The 16,879-nt window shown below is 42.0% G+C and overlaps 1 protein-coding gene across 15 annotated transcripts in view; it reads right to left on the reverse strand.

The window, feature by feature from the left end:
* slc8a3 (solute carrier family 8 member 3) overlaps nt 1-16,879 on the reverse strand; it is a 132,919-nt gene that overhangs the window by 13,932 nt on the left and 102,108 nt on the right. For 2 of the 15 annotated variants that reach the window (XM_078278224.1, XM_078278220.1), the window contains 2 exons: nt 7,671-7,690; nt 6,661-6,690 (listed from right to left, as the gene is read on the reverse strand). The exons of 7 other annotated variants lie outside the window; for them this stretch is intronic. In XM_078278224.1, coding sequence (XP_078134350.1) covers nt 6,661-6,690; nt 7,671-7,690 — 50 coding nt within the window. Of the gene's footprint in view, nt 1-425; nt 445-2,599; nt 2,610-6,660; nt 6,691-7,670; nt 7,691-9,135; nt 9,159-11,707; nt 11,752-12,615; nt 12,625-13,028; nt 13,078-16,837; nt 16,844-16,879 lie in introns of all 15 variants that reach the window. 6 more of the 15 variants (XM_078278231.1, XM_078278230.1, XM_078278229.1 and 3 more) reach the window with 6 other exon arrangements.

The raw sequence follows: 16,879 nt of genomic DNA on the forward strand, positions 1-16,879 counted from the left end.
TTACACAAATGTAAATATAACAGTTGAATGTATATATATATATATATATATATATATATATATATATATATATATATATATATATATATTATGTAAGTGCCAGCTTTGCCACTGTCAATATGGCAGAGGTGTGGATGACAAGATCTTTTTTGACAGCTTCAGTTGGGAGGATGGGGGGTCTTCAACCTGCCATGAATAGCTGCCAGTCAGCCTGAAAGCCTTGTTAGCATGTTGGAGAGTTTCACTGTCTCACGCAGGCCGAATTGCTGCTTCAGAGGCTTTTCTTTTCTGTAGCTACAGAATCTTAATAATTCTTAAAATATCAGATTCACAAATATTAGCTATTGGGAGCTTCAATTGAAAGACAATGGGTGATATTAGCTTTCAAAATATTCTTATTGTGGGAAGAAAAGTTAAACATTCACATTCATCAGAAATGTTTGACTCATTTCACTTGGACCTATCATAAAAACACATTTGTAATTGACGGTTTTTTAAACTCTTCCAGTACATGAAGCACAAAAGAACATAATGCAATGCAAGATAAAGTCTTAAAATAAATCACTGAAGAAACTTGACAAATGTGAGCACATTGAAGTAGCTAAAAGAAATCAAATTAAATAAACTGAAAGAAACATTGCAACAGAAATACAACTAAAATGGCCTTTCTTCATATAAATTAAAAGCTTTGATACACCTTTTTTTTAGGAAGGACCTGTCTTCTAATGAACACAGCCGGGAAAATTCTGTGGTTTATGCAACCATTCTCCAATACTTTAGTATTTTATCTTACTAATATTGGACTTGCTACATTATTATTGTAACTTTTAAAAGGTGAGTTTTTGGTGTATTTTTTAAAATTAAATAGCAGGTCGAGATGCTATAGAAATATTGTGAAAGTACAGCCTGCATTCAGAAACTGTGCCTTGAAACGAGCTGTCAGGACTTCCGTACTGTTGTGATGTCACAACTATACTATACACGGGTTTCCTGTTTACAAACATTACAGGGTGCGTGCGCATACCAGGGGCAGAAAGCCAGATTGGTGAGTTGGTCCACTACTGCAACAACCTTAAGTACTGAAGCTTTCCTTATTGTTTGTATGTAACTGCTGACTCAATAAAACGTGATTTTAGTTGGATCTGTTTGGCTGTCTTTAATTTTGCAGTGTTACTGTGATATATATGTATGGCTGTAATTATCATTTTAGGCTAATATAACAGCCAATGTTAGCAGCAGGGTTACCCCTGAGTGTACCCCTGTGGTTGGTTTATGCCTTAAAATAATAGCCAGGATTTCCGGGAAAAGGTACGATATGTGTGTCTCCATTTCAAAACATCACTGCAGGTTGACTGTTTTTAGCAGCAGAGGTTGATTGTGGGCGAGAGGGTGACAACACTGTCGTGGTTAGCTCGCCGAAACTCAACTGCCGCTGTCTTGGCAACGTTAGCTAATGTCCACTAGCATACGTACAGACTAACTATAGCCAGTTAGCTTTGTGTGTAACGTAATAAAAACCCACCCATCTCGTAGGAGCGAAGCTTAATATTTCATTCAATAAAATTATGGTACAAAAGGAGCACTAACGCCACAGGTCTTATGTTGACAACGTGGACGCAGATATAAGAAACTCTGAAGGCAGTCGTAATATTTACCTAGCAGGCTAGGCTAACGCTGTTGCGCTAACGTTAGCAAAACATCGGCGTAGCTTTAGCTAGCACTCTAAACTTGCCTCGAGTCTGGACCTTTAACTGTCTATGGACCGGACTCGAGTTCTACAGCCCTGACAGGTAGATATCACTTAGCTGAACAACTGAACAAGCTGCAACTTTTCTGATTGATACAATGGGAGTCTGACTCTTGCATATGACCCCAATCTGCCCTTCTTATGGCTTTAAGCTATAACCTCTGCCGTTTTTTGGCAAAAGCATGCTTCCCCCTAGGTATGTTAAACATCAGGCACCCATCACTGGCTCTGTTTGTACAATTAACCACACAACAACTCCTTGGCATTTTGACTTACACTATGCTGCTACTACTACTAGCTACATGAAACATGTCTTCTTTCTGCCCCCCGGTTGCGTGCGCAAGCAGTGATGACGTTGCCGAGAAATCCATGTATATATACAGTATATAGGTAAAAAAGTGCAGCTACAGTGCTGTTACAGTCATTCCCCGACTGCAATGACGGTGCAGAGACGCCAAGAGCGCATATGCGGAAGGAAGGAAGGAAATGCTGACCAATCAGAGCAGACTCCAGGGCTTTTTTGAGAGAGTTATATATGTAGTATAGATGTAAGTATGAACCTTAAAATGAGCATGATATGGGACCTTTAACATTCTATTCTTTTATAATAGTCCCAATGTTGAATTTATGGTTCATAACTGTGGCAATTTTCTTTTAATTTTTCAAATAGAGATGCTACTTTTACCCGTCCAAGGAGGGAGGGAGGAGGGGATCTTGTTTTAAATTCCCCCTGTGAGGTTTCTTCCAGTTTGCCTTATGTCCTACAGGTTTTTAAAGAAGGTTTATTTACTGGAGCAGTCTGAGGTTTTGATTAAAAGATGTACTTCAGCGAGGAAACAGATTTGTTTTCACCCGCTCAGATCTGGTATTCTGACAATCCATCATGGACGAGGCTGCAAATCATCTAGCTACAACCAACCACAAACAAACATCCACACGATGTAAAATAAACTATGCTGATGATGAAGGTGCCTCGTGCAGGTGCTGCTCAGAACTATCCTGCCCCTTTCTTAGCCTGCCTGATTGTTTATCTGCATGCTGTAGTTACAGAGCTGATCAGTGACACAGCGCAACACGCTCAGATGCCCTCGGCAAAGTGTAAACCATAACTAAATGATGATTAAGAATAAAACAAGGCTCAAAAAGTCATCCAGTGAGGCAGATAATTACATGACAGGATACGCCATAAGTGGATGAAGAGAGAGGAGAAAGCCTTTCCGTGCCTTTTAGCCTCTGGAAATTCACGTTGACAAGTCTTCCTTTTGACGTCTTTATCATCATTTCTCCTTACATTCATACAACAAGGACAAAATGTTCACACTCTTAAAGGGATCAGAGGCTCTGAAGGACAAAACAAAGCTGCTCACATCTTCCATGAATGGTCCGGCTCTTTCTGAAACCTCTTTCAACCGAGACGTGATACCAATTAACCTGTTTTTGTTCGGAGGCAGCTTATCAACTTCCTAAATCAAATACACTCCACAGTTAATCATCATTAGTAGCTAAGTGCATTAATTGCTGCGGGCGACTTGCTTCATTATCATTAGTACTAGCCGAGCCGTGCTGATCTGAAGCCAAGTGTGGTATAAAACCCAGCTGTGGTGAGTCTGAATGTCCGTACCCCAGTGTCAGTGATAACAGTGTGTCATTTAGTAAAGGCCGGTGAGGGAGTAGCAAACACACACATTCAGATAAATAGATAACAAACCGCACAAACAGGAACTGATGAAGTCAAACCACACACGCACATAAAACAGAGATACACAAACACAAACTGACAAGCACAGAAAACAAAGGCCGCAACTAACGATGAAGCCGTTAACAATTCTTATGATTAATCAACTAATTATTTAGTCTATAAAATGTCATTAATGGGATATTTAAAAGTGCCCATAACAGTCTCTTAAAGCCACATTTTCAAATTGCTTGCTATGAGAACCTTTCAGGGGAAAAGTTAACTGCAACTCCCAGGGGGCATTTTGGCAAAAAACATCCAATCACAGAGCCTAAAATCCTTGTGCGCCCTTAATGGCAAGCTGAAGCTAAGATTCAATAACCAAACGTTTTAAATTTGCTACTGCTCCGATTCAAGCCTCTGACAGGCTTTTTTCTCCATAGCAACTGTGGCCAAGGCTCATGGGTAATGTAGTATTTAGAGCTGTCCGCTGTGCCAAACGGACAAACAAAACATGATTTCTCAGAAACTAAGTTGAAACTATTAAAACTGGTGGTCAAAACATCAACTTATATGATCGTTACATCCGAGAGAGATACTATATATATATTAATTTTAAACAAATTTAAAGGGGAATACAAAACGGGGAAAAACGAAATGCCGTGGCTCCAACCAAGTCGCAACTCCTTAACCTTACACACCCAAGAAAGGTAGCGGTGTGCCACCAAAAGTCAGGAAAGAAGTAAAGTAAAACAAAAAAAATTGCAATATTATTAGTAGGGAATTGCATTTGTTAAGCCTCAAGGATACACACAATGGCCCTCATTTACGAAACGAACGTGCGACAGAAAACAAGCGCAAAACCCGGCGTATGGTCATCTCCACGCAAAGCTCGGCATTTATCAATATGGACGTAAGTTTAAACTCGTGTACGCTGTAAGTTTTCGAGTCAGTGTGGACTTGCGGTGCAGCATATAATCAGTTTAACAGGAGATGGAGAAGTCATCAGTTGATCACTTATCGGCAATGGCAGATCTGGCTCTTTTAGAAGACCTCTGTGCACCGGTTCAACAGTGCACACGTACGGGGGGGGGGAGAGATACACGCCAGAAAAAGTCTGCAACATTGTTTTAGCCTGTGGGATTCTGCACGACATCGCGCAGGAAAACAGGGTGCTATAAATGTAGTGATGGAGCCAGATGACCCCATGCCCAGAGAGCAGTGTCCAGCACAGCCCCAACTGGGGCTATACGAAGGAGACAGGATATTATTCCTCGCTTTTAAAAGGTATAGTGTTATGCTTGGCAATGATATTCAATACAGGAAACATGACGATGCTCACGGTTGCCTGGCTCTGACTCATGGAAAAAACACGAGTAAAATAAAAGACTGCATAAACTCTGCTACTGTGCGTTTATTTAAATATAGGTACACCATGTAGGCCTAAGATATTGCAATATAAGACTGTATATTACTATTAGGACTATAGCATACATATGTCAAGGATGTATAAATGTATCAAGGATGGCATCAGTGATCTCTTTCCATTCCGCATTCTTTCTACAGCCTTTAATACCAGTTTTCAGGCTGCTAAATAGTACACACGTTAGTGCAAATGAACCTGAGACATCAGGGTTTCAATCTCCACCTCTGAAAAGTGCCGCTTCTTAGCCGGATTACATTTCGCCATGTCGTAAATTGTAGGGGCGAGGCCTCAAAACCGAGAATATATTGGGGCGTGATATTTAAATTACGATTGTTTCCAGCCGCTGCATTTATCAATGTACGACCATTCTTACGCTCTGATTGGTGTGATACGAACGTTTCATAAATCACACGTGAAGCCTGTCGTAAGATGATTTCTGCGCTCATATCTGCCCTGGTTTCTACGTTAGGTTGATAAATGAGGGCCAATGTGTTTTGGTGAAAAACACTGAATGTACAACTCAAGTCAAATCAATAATCGATTAATCAACGAATAGTTTCAGCACAGAAAAGCAACAGACATGCATATACACACAGACGCAAACTCGCAGATACATAAAGACTTGCACATACATACAGACAAACATGATGCTAATAAAGGAACACACACACTAACAGAGGTGTTTCAAACGCAGACTCATAGTACCAATTGCGCTCACAATCCAGAAGGTTGTCATTGTGCCAGCAGTACAATTGCGACAGGGAAGAATAACAAAAGGGATGTAACTGGAGGGGTGTAGGAGTGCATGTTTGTGTGTGTGTGTGTGACGGGGTAGGGTGGGGTGTCTGTGTTTAACCGTTGTCCTCATCAGCATGTTCTCCTGCGCATTCGGCCGAATCAGATCTGTCTCGTTACAAAAGAGTGAGTCCTTCTCTGGCTCTCACACACAGCCAGGCTCTGAGTCACAGCGTGGATACAGCTGCTAATGTACGCCTTCTCTCTCCATAGCTCATTAAGACAGAATCATCATTTGACTTATCAGGGCTATTCTGGTTCGCAGAGGCCGGAGGTGGATCTGGGCCTGGAGCTGCATGTGTGGATGGGTGGAGGGAGGAAAAGATGTACAGAAGAAGGGAGAATCTGGTGGATGCAGGAAGGAAGGAATGGGGGAGAAGGCTGAATGGATTTATGGAGCAAAAGAGGGATAGAAACAAGGGCTGATGGAGGGATTGCTGCAGGAAGGAGAGGAGGAATGGAGGGCAAGGATGGCAAAAGAAAAAAGTAGAGGAAGCAGTGATGGGATATGGAAGAGGTATTGGATTGTGGAGATTGGAAAAAGGGACAGAGGGATGAAAAGAGATAGACAGATACAAGGAGGAAAGGAAGGATAGTGATGCGGGGATTGATGAATGGCTATTGTTTGAAAGGAGGAGTGGATGGATGGATAGGGCGTAACAGGTACAGACGAATGGAGAATGAAGGAAAGGCGAATGGATAAATTGGTGAGTGGATTTATGGACTGATGGAGGGATTGTCAGAAATGAGAGAGCAAGAAGAAGCAAGAATATAGGAGGAATATTAAAAATGGTATGTGGAGGAATGGAGGGATAGAGAGTGGAGCGATGTATATATGGAGGGATAGAAGAACAGGAAAATGGATGGATGATTGATTGAGAGACGGGAGGATGCGGGGATTGGTGGAGGTATAGGAGAGAATGAAGGGGATGGAGCAATAATGAGATGGGAGAAGCAAGGAGTTTGACTTATGGAGGAATGGTAACTTATATCGTGCTCTGGACAAGTGCTTCACACATTCCAGGCTGTTCTCAATCACGGTTCGTACTTATACCTACGAAAGGTAATGCACTATTTGACTCATATATACTGTAACCCGTGTAATCGTGAGCCAGGACGTGCAGGGCTGCCTCTAAGGAGGAAGTCAGGCGACGTAGTACAAAGAGCGACACAGTTGGTGAAGAGAGGAGGTCGGGTCAGATAGGTGGGTCAAACAAACACAGAAATTTCACCCCGAAGACTACTGTTCGTTTCAGCGTTGAGTTATTTTACTTTTGTTATGAACTTACGTACTTAACTAATGCCATGTACGTAAGTTACGTAACTTATGAAACCCAAACCACGATCTTTTACTTAACCTAACCATGTCGTTTTGTTGCCGAAACACGTTCTGCAGGCTTGCGTAGGCACACTGATGGCTCCTGTTGCTAGACATTCGTAGGAAAACTCAAGCATAACTTCATACGCACGGTTGTATCGGGACACGTTGCACATTCACACACCTTTTGGCAGCAGAGCTACCATGCAAGGGAGAAGTGTGGCGTTTAGTGTCTTGCCCAAGGACACTTAGCTACAGTACAAGTTGGCAGAAGAATGGGCAACATGATCTACCAACTGAGCCACAACCAAAGCAAGGATGGAGTATTAAAGGACAGAGCATATAGAGGAATAGATGAATGAATGAATAAATTGATGGGCACGAGGATGGAGGGTTGAAAGGAAAGACACATGGAAGCTTGTGAGGATTGGAACGGATGAAGGGACTAGTAGCTATAGGTAAGGAGACGGGTTGGTGAGTAGACATGGAGGGATGACTGCAACTGTCCAATCATGGGGCTTCATTACAAAGACATTATCTACTGTTCTAAGGATGAGTCATCACTCTTGATAACACACACACACACACACACACACACACACACACACACACACACACACACACACACACGAGAATATTTATACCCATATTGTACATCCACCTACAGACATATTGGCCCACAGACTGTGAGTGAAAACATGCTGCAGACAATCAGAGTGCTTCCTGCAGCTCAGACCGATGCGTTAAATAATAACGGTTCAGGATTGCAGCTGAGCGACCACGTCGCCGGTGTGCGCCGCTACTCAACTCGCACACACCGTCGGAGAGGAACGACATGACAAAGACAGATGCTTCAGCTGCCTTTTATTATCTTTCAATATGCAGACTGTGTAACACGTCCATCATCTTGTTATGCTGTATCCATGTTTCTGACGGCCTGGAATCGGAAGGAGTCAAAATGCTGAGTACACGCCATACTTCATCTTCTGAGGCAGCGCTGCCAGACTGAATGAACTGATAATTTAACTGAATGCTGGATGATTTCACTCGAGCATCCTGATGGAGGTCTTTCACGGATGAAAAGTCATGTTTTTAATCTCGCTGAGCTAATTAAAGCCGCTATGTGTAGCATTTCGACATCAATAAATCTTTTAACACATTCATCTTGAGATATTAGGGTGATTACTGTAAACAAATACAATCATTGCCAAGAAAACTGGCAGCTTCTACCAGTTACAACGCTGTATTTTTATGAGTTCAGCCTGTAATCGTGGTTTGCTTTACAGTACAAAGCAGGGAAAGGTCACTGACTCTTCCAGAAACATTACAGACAGAGCGGTTAAATATGGATTTTATTCCTTATACGACCACACTTTGCATCTCTCTTGAATGGTTTGTTGCATTGGGAAACTTAGGCCTACATGCTTTCTTGTTGAGAGTTACAGTAGATGAAAAGATTGGTGCCTGTCTGTTAGCTACGGCAAGCAGCCAGTTAGCTTAGCACAATCACTGAAAACAAGGGGAAACATTTAGCCAGGAAGTCACTGCCCCCAAGCCAATTCCCCACATAACCCCTCGTCAAAACAACTTTACATTTTTTAATTTCCATTTCTGTATAAATAAAACAAACAAGATTTGTTTTGAAGTCTTATTACCTTTGGAAGAAGCCAAGCTAGCTGTTTCCCCCCTATTCCAGTATTGGATGCTGCCTGTAGTTCCATATTTACAGTACAGGCATGAGAGTGATATCAATCTTTAAATCTAACTCTCGCTAAGAAAGTAATTTCCAAAAATAAATTGTTCCTTTAAGGAGGACACGTGAAAATAAAATGTACCAATAGAAACCGATTCACTTTTAGGTTCCATATTTCATTTAATCTGTATGTCTGAAGATGGCTGGTTGGGAAACCCTACAAACCCCAGACAGCCTGCCTCTGGACGCACTGGAGACGCTCCTAATCAGCGCATATGCTGCAGTTCACATGGGACACTTTCTCATATTAACAAGAGTCTTGTTCCTTTTGCTATTTTTGCCTGAGTCTCTGGTGGTTTGTCCTCCACGGCCTTTTGCTCCACTCTGAATCTCTCCCATTATCCCTTCCCAGCCTCTGTCTCATTTCTTTATCTCTAATTCCCCATCTCTATACCCCACTATCTCTCACACATCTTTCTACTTCTCCACTCATCCCTCTATTTTCTGTATTTTCCAGTTTCATTCCCTAATGTATGTCTCTCTCTCTCTTTCCCTTTGTTTGCTGTCATCTCTCTGCTGTCAACTATTAATACCAGGTATAAAATGTCCGAACATACTTAGCAGCAAAATGTAATGTTTTCTGTCCTTGAACCAAAAAATGTTTTAGGGCCTTGTGGCCTAATCCAACTTATTTGAGGTAGATCAGCCAACAAATGCACTTTTTGATTAGTTTGTTTAAAGAAATGTAATTATCCCAGGATATGTACAACATTTTAGCATAAAATGATACCTGGAACGAATGTATTGTCCTCAAGTATCAAAAACACATATTTTCCAAGACACTTGAGAGAATGTTCCGGTTGTTAGCTATCACTAGGGCTGCAACTAACAGTTATTTTTATTATTGAATAATCTGCCGATTATTTTCTCAAACAATCGATTAGTTTTTTGGTCTATAAAATGTCAGAAAAAAAGCAAAAACACTATGTATTGTCTTGTCTTGTTTTGGTATATTAACGTCTAAAGATATTCAGTTGACAATGATATAAAACAGAGAACAACAGAAAATAAGAACGTGATTGTTATTGTTATATTATTGCTTTGCAAATCACACAAATCATCAATTTTCAAAATAGTTACCTACCTTTGCTAGGATGTGTCTTTTGTATATTTTACAAAAAAACAAGTCTGCTGTGGGTCAGACTGTAAATAACCAAACCAATTACTTAGTTGACTAAGTACTCTGTAGTCAACTAAAGATGATGACCTTAATAATAATTTCACTCTCCAAATATGCCACACTTTGACTTTGCAGTCTTCCTGTCCTCCTCTACTCTGTAGTGTGTATTTGTGTGTGTCTTTTTCTGGAAAAGAGACTTCCTTTTCCGTACATACAGATACACAATGAACTAATTGAAAGAAACCAAAATTTGTTTTTTTGGTTTTCTGGGGTGCAATCTGACCAAGGTTTGTAGAAGGAGGAGTAACTGAACTGCTTTTTTAAGGAAAAAATAGTGAGCTGATTATTTTTTGTCACGGAGTAAAAAACTATTGAGGTAAATGTCACAATAGCACACATTTCTATACCTACCCCCCTGCCTCTTTTTTTTCCACTTCTCTTTTGGTCTTTCACACGTTTTACTCCCCTCTTCTCTCTTTCCCTCCTGTCTGTCTTTATGCATCTCTCACTCCCTGCTTCCCAGTGTCAGTCTGTCTTTTGTCTCTCCTCCTCTCCGGGATTCGTCCAGTCCAGATGTCACGCTGTGCTGTGCGGATCAAGTGGAGACGAGCTCCCTCTACTTGTTAACAGTCTGTTTATTCTGCAGCCATATCAGCATCACTGCCGTGTTAGCAGCAGGCAATTACAGAGCAGATTACCAACCCTGATAATGTCATCAGACCAGGCCTTACACACACACACACACACACACACACACACACACACACACACACACACACACACACACACACACACACACACACACGCAGGTAAAGACTCCAGCAGGGGGGGCGCAGTGCTGAGTTCACCATGGACTGAAGTGTCTCCCGGTTGCTCAGTGTGATGTATTGTGGCCACTGTGCTGACATCATTGATGTAACCCTGAGCGCTGATTAACAGCCCTGCCCGGCCGAGGGCGCACAGACAGAGCCACGGCCGCCTCCGAGTCGTCTCATCGGCTTCTCACACAGGCGAAGCCCCAAGGATCCTTCTGAAGCCCTCAATATCCACTTATCATACGCAACATTAAGAACTTCAACATTACTATCCGTTTTCTTTTCCACAGAGAGCCGCAGTGGAAGTTACTTTTTTTTTATTAATACTTTCATGTCTTATCCTCTGGGTATGAGACAGCCTGCGTATAAATATTTTCTCATGTGTATTTAAAGAATTTTGTTCCTAAATGGGACATCCTCCAGAATGGCTGTTCCCACACAATTAAAACAAATCATGAAGCAATGTAAGTCTTTTATTGACACAATAGTAACCACTTGTAAGACTTAACCATTTGCAGTTTATTCTAGAAATACTGAACAATGACCTTAATAGGAATAAACGTATTCATTCATTCATCCTTTTACCCACTTATTGCTGTCATATGGACGGATTATGAGACAACAACCCCCTTGCACAGACATGTAAAAGCCCTCTACCCCTCCAAAATCTCCAAAACCCCTCCAGAGATCCACACTGACACTCCTCTGAAATATGATACAAAATATTACAGGAAACCATCAAAGAAAGCCTTAAAGCAGATCTACTCTTGCTCTTATATTTCTTCACTAAGCTCAATGCTACCATCAGTATGCTAACATACTTACACTGACCTGTATTTGCTTTGCACTATTAGCACTAAACACAAAGAAGCCTACAGCTGAGGCTGATGGGAATGACATTAGTTTTAAAGGTAAGCTATTTGATCTTATACAAAAAAGCATTCACAAAATACAGAAAACAGCGACCGACCTATAGAGAAACAGATATAAAACTCCAAGATTTTCATTGCTATTGCTATTCAATCAAACCCTATTTTTGATGCTTATTTATGGTTGGCATGTGTTAGGGTTGAATTTAGGCTTATTTTATTACTTCTCCATACTGTATAATAGTTTTCATTGTTAGTGGTGGAGTCCTTCACTCTGGATTCAAATTGCCTTCACACATGACAGACTGTTCTCATGATCCATTCGTACATATAGCTAGGAAAAGTAAAACACAGGGCTTTCAAGCAGGGGAGCGGAGTTTGTGTCCCGGAAGAGGTTAAAGGGAAAACACAAGACTTTTAACCAGGAAACGCGTGTTCGTTTTCCAGGAGTACTATTTAAGGGGAGCGGTGTTTAGGGTTAGTTATAATCCAAACCACGATCTTTTTTAAGAGGTTTTGGTGCCTAAACTTAACTGCTGTCTCTGCATGGCGGTCAACTTTTGTCGGCTAAGCTCAAGTGCAACGGCCTCTGAACCCGACTCCAGTAACCTTTTCTCTGCTAAATAGAAACTGTAAAGGCCGCTAAACCTTATGTATTGTGATAGTTCAGTGGTCGCCTAATTTCGTAGGATATCACACAAATTGGTGTGCATAAGTTTTCGTACGATATCATAGGAACCCGTACATTAGAATGTGTTTCACATGAGGGGATACGTGGGTAATGAGGCTTGCATGTAATCCAGTGTAACTTGATTGACCAATTTGATCAGGACATCACTACTTTTAACTGAGCTCGGTGACTTTCCAACAACAAACGTAAACAACTCTGGCCTGTCATCGGTAGTCCCATTCAGTAATACAGCCACAGCAACATAGATAAACAACCACACACACTCCTAGTCACACATGTGAGGCGACTGCTGAGCCACCCAGAAACAAACTATTCTGGTCAAAAATAAATCAGATCATCCCAGGGCGCTGTCCTGCATGGAAGAGATGGAGTCTCACTGCTCTAAGAAAGAGGCAAAGCACCTGACTTGGCCCTCCTTAGAGCAGTAGTAATGTCATTGTGGGGTGGGGTTGGAGAAGGTCATTACCGACATGGACATTAATGAGAGCCCACATAGAAGGTTAGTGCCCCGGCTGGCCCTCACCTGTGCGTTAAGACATGCCTGACACTGTGGTGTGCCACTGGCATGGCAGCTAGTAGCGCGGCTCATCCATAGCTCCGCGCTGAGAACAGCCCCCACACACCTCTCAGGATCAATTACTGCTCTTCCAAGTCCTCATCACAGATGGCGAGGGCTTTCAGAGCGACTCCCCCCCCCTCCTCTATCTCTGGCTCATTGTCTCTTTGGTTGACTGTGTCTGTCTCTCTCCACCTCTCTGTCTTTTTTTTTTTAATGCTCAGACTATTTCTGTCGCTCCCTCCTCCCTCAGTCTCTACAGCCATCCTCCTCCTCCTCATCTTTCTCCTTCCCCACTTTCCCTCTCTGCCTCTCCCAGCTCCAAATTCAACAGTTCAATTTAAATCCATTACAATTAAGCCCCTGACAGCACCGTGTGGCATCCATGGTAACCGTTACTAGACAACAATCTCGCTGTGACTCTGCATCCGTGTCGAGGCCACCGGGGGCAGGGAGATGCACTGAAGGCATGTTGTGCAGCGTTGACGTAAACACTTGTGTCATTTGCTAAGTGACGGGTCGCGTCCTTCAACTGCGAACCCCAATCTGGGACAGCAAGAGATCGCAACATAAATCACATCAGGCTGACGGAATGAAACGCATTTGTTTAAAAGCAGCATTGTGGCGATCTGAAGCAGAGGGATCAATCTAATTTGATAACAATACACCAACCTTCTATTGTCATTCCCTGTGCACGGCTGCCCCTGTAACCTATCTGCTGAAACCACGAGCATGATGCTAAGGAAATGTGGATAACGATGATGCAGCAGCAGCAGTAGCAGTAGCAGCAGCAGCAGAAATGGCTGAAGTAGCCCTACTTCATGACTCTGTCCTTGAAGAAAGAGTAAAGACACAGTAAATCACCAACACGTCATCTCAAATCCTACACTCACTACTGTACAACACCACAGCAAACGCAGAGAGGAAAGTTAGCTCTGACCTCCACAGGAGGCGGTGCTGTAAGTATCCTCTGCAGTTCCACTATTGTCTTGATTTATGGAAAGTTGGGCAAACAATGTATGCAAAGATAAAGATGCACAACCATGTTGTAATCACAATCAGGGATAATTAAAGGGACCGTTCGTGCAGAGCTTCCCACAATAGCACTGCATCACTGAATTACCATTTAATTGCATGTTGATACAATCAATGCTGCTTTGACAATAGCAAAGGGGGAAGAGCATCCCTGTTTGCATTTCTTCTTTGTATGGAATGTAACTGCAAAAACAAATAATTAAGTTAATAATAATAATAATAATTTAAAATAAGTGACTACTCATGCAAAATGATTGTTGCCAAAGCAACACACATAATATTGTTGAGGTCATAAGCTAGCTGAAAAACATTTCTGCGTGTTAAAATGATAAACCTTAAGATTTTCATTAAATCAAACCCCATTTTTGACACTATTTTGAATGGCTATTTTTTAAGCAATAGCCATTTAATGTTCTGCACAACATTCTGCAATTGCCGCTCTATATAGTAGTTTTCATTGTTAGAGGCAGAGTCAGACATTCCTGTGCTGGATTCAAATAGCCTTCAGATGCACAAAGGATTCACAGGCATGTATGTGATCCAGCATAACTTTATCCAGGGGCGGACTAGCCATCAGGAGATTTCCCGAACGGCTGGTCCATCACGGGCCAAACCGGCCGGCGGTCATATTTAAATTTTAGATGTCAGTTACAGTTGTAGGTATTATACCAGGCGACATTACGGCCCACAGCCGTGACATGGCTGGCCTGGCTCTCACATCCACAGACAGAGCAAAACGGAGCTCTGGCCCAGCCGTCAGAATGGGACAACTCAATACCGTCATTTTCGAGGTGGGGACGCGAGTGGCCGAACGACCCCTCCCTTACTTGGACTGCTCCCTGTTTTGTTAAATCTGATTGGCTTTAGGAAAACCTAAAAGTGTCTTAACGAAAAAAAGGTGGTGAAGATGAAAAAGAGATGCGCGGCGCTGAGAAGTTGAGGTTAAAAAGAAGTATAGTTAGAGCAAGTTGCTGCAAAATGAATCAAGCTTTTCCGTAGTGGAAAGGCCAAGGTTAATACCACTGTCGGCGAGAGCACTGATGAGGCAGGACCAGAAATTAAGAGAAGATCCACTATTGACTTGAATGTAATAGCCTGCGGAATTAGAAATCTTTGTTACTTTTCAAGGGTTAGTTATTGGTAATTGTATAAGTAACTGATATCATTTTCCTGCAGATGTAGCTCTGCAGTCAGCAAACTGAGGAGGCAGGTGTGCAAAACATCCTGAGTTGAAGGTCTTTACACCACAAAGGCTGGATACGTTTTTATTGTTTTACATCTTTGTTACATTATGTAGGATTATATATAGTAGTATATAAAATGACTTCCATAAAATGTTCTACGTGCACTCTTCACACGCTCTCATAAAAGGCCGCTCCATCCCAAAGTCCCTGGCCGAACTTTTGTCCCAGTACATCCCTGACTTTATGGCATTGATATGAGACACGCTTCTTAAAGTTCACTCTCTTTACACTCTATCAGAGCTGTATTAAGTTATTGCTAATGCTAATAACGGAACATCCTACTGCTGCTGCTTCACATTAAAAGCGTCCAACTAGCAAAACACCAAGGGGACTTAGCGCTAATGGCCAATGTTCATCAAAAATTCATTTACAAAGGTAATTTTCTGCATATGCATTCTGCAGTTTTGAATATTAAGTAATGAAACAAGATAGGGCAGCCACAGTGAGCTGTGGGCTGACCCGGTAGCTCACCTGGTTGAGCGTGTGTCCCATGTACTAAGGTTCAGTCCTTATCACAGTGGCCCGGGTTCGAGTCCGATTCAGGGCCCTTTGCTATATGTCATCCCCCTATCTCTACCCCCTTTTCTTTCTTTATGTGTCCCATCAATAAAGGCCAAACAAGTAAAAAAGGCTGTACTGTAAACAGACCAGCTCCTCCTCAGTCAAGGACCTATACTTGCGGTTACCACGGTAACCATGGGTGTCACCAAATCAACCAGGACTGAAATCTTAAGGATTACAACTTTAATAACTCAATTTCCCAACTTTTAAATGACAATTCAAATTTCCAATCAAAGGAAGTCCAGTAATGTAGAAAGTGCATTAAGACTTTATAACCTTCATTATCATGTCACACCCTGCCTCTGACATTCCTCCTCGTGACCCCAGAAAGTAGTGGAGCTTTAATGAAGTCGGGGTCTGTAAATGCATGAATAGCGCTGGGCTCCCATTTGAATTAAATCTATTCATCCGTGCCAGTGTGATTTCTCTGTGGTACTGAAGCAACCGAAGGCCCTCTGAGTCGTGACATTTGTGCCATGGCTGGCAGAGCAGGCGGGGAGGTGAACACCCATCTGCCTATATCCCTGACCACCAATTCCAAATCCAGTGCAATACGTAGGCTTTGACTGGACTGAGAAAGATAAGAGGTAAAAGAAAAGCATACAGTGAAAGTCCGATGTGATTGTGGCAAAGTCTGCAGATATTTACACATGTTCCCTGTTAGAGTTTGCAAGAAGAAACGCATGAGTAAACAGACTCATACACAAACAAACCTGTGTCCATTTCTCAGACTCACTTACTGAATCCTGCAGGTCACCTGTGACACACAGTCCTGGGGGTGTATTTTACGATTACATAATAATCTTTACTTAAATCCATTTCTTGCATAGGGAATCGTATCAGTGTCACACTACTCTAATTTAGGAAGTCTCTTGACATATTAAGGTAATCCCTCTCAGATTTCTATGTTAATTGTGTCATCTGTATTCAAAGAGGGCCCTGTGCACTTTTAAAATAAGCCAAGAACGGACCTGGAGACTTTGCTGACAACAAAGGGATTTAACAGATTTTAGACTGGGAGCAAAACTGCCAAACTGCCAAACCCCCCATCCAGGACTGACGCAAGTTCATGAGGCAGGTGTGCAATGCGCAACGCAGATCCCTGGTAATTAAGACGAGATAACTGTGCATCAGAGATATTCTCAGAGCTTGATCTCAAATGTCAAGGTAGTGATTTAGAAAAAGATGTCCATCATCACTAACTGACTCAATTTGAAGAACTATTTACGGACTCCACCCTGAATGTTGTGTCAATGCTGTGTTGTGCAGATATT

Source organism: Sander vitreus, chromosome 20 (genome assembly GCF_031162955.1).
Source record: "Sander vitreus isolate 19-12246 chromosome 20, sanVit1, whole genome shotgun sequence".
NCBI classification, from domain to species: Eukaryota; Metazoa; Chordata; class Actinopteri; order Perciformes; family Percidae; genus Sander; species Sander vitreus.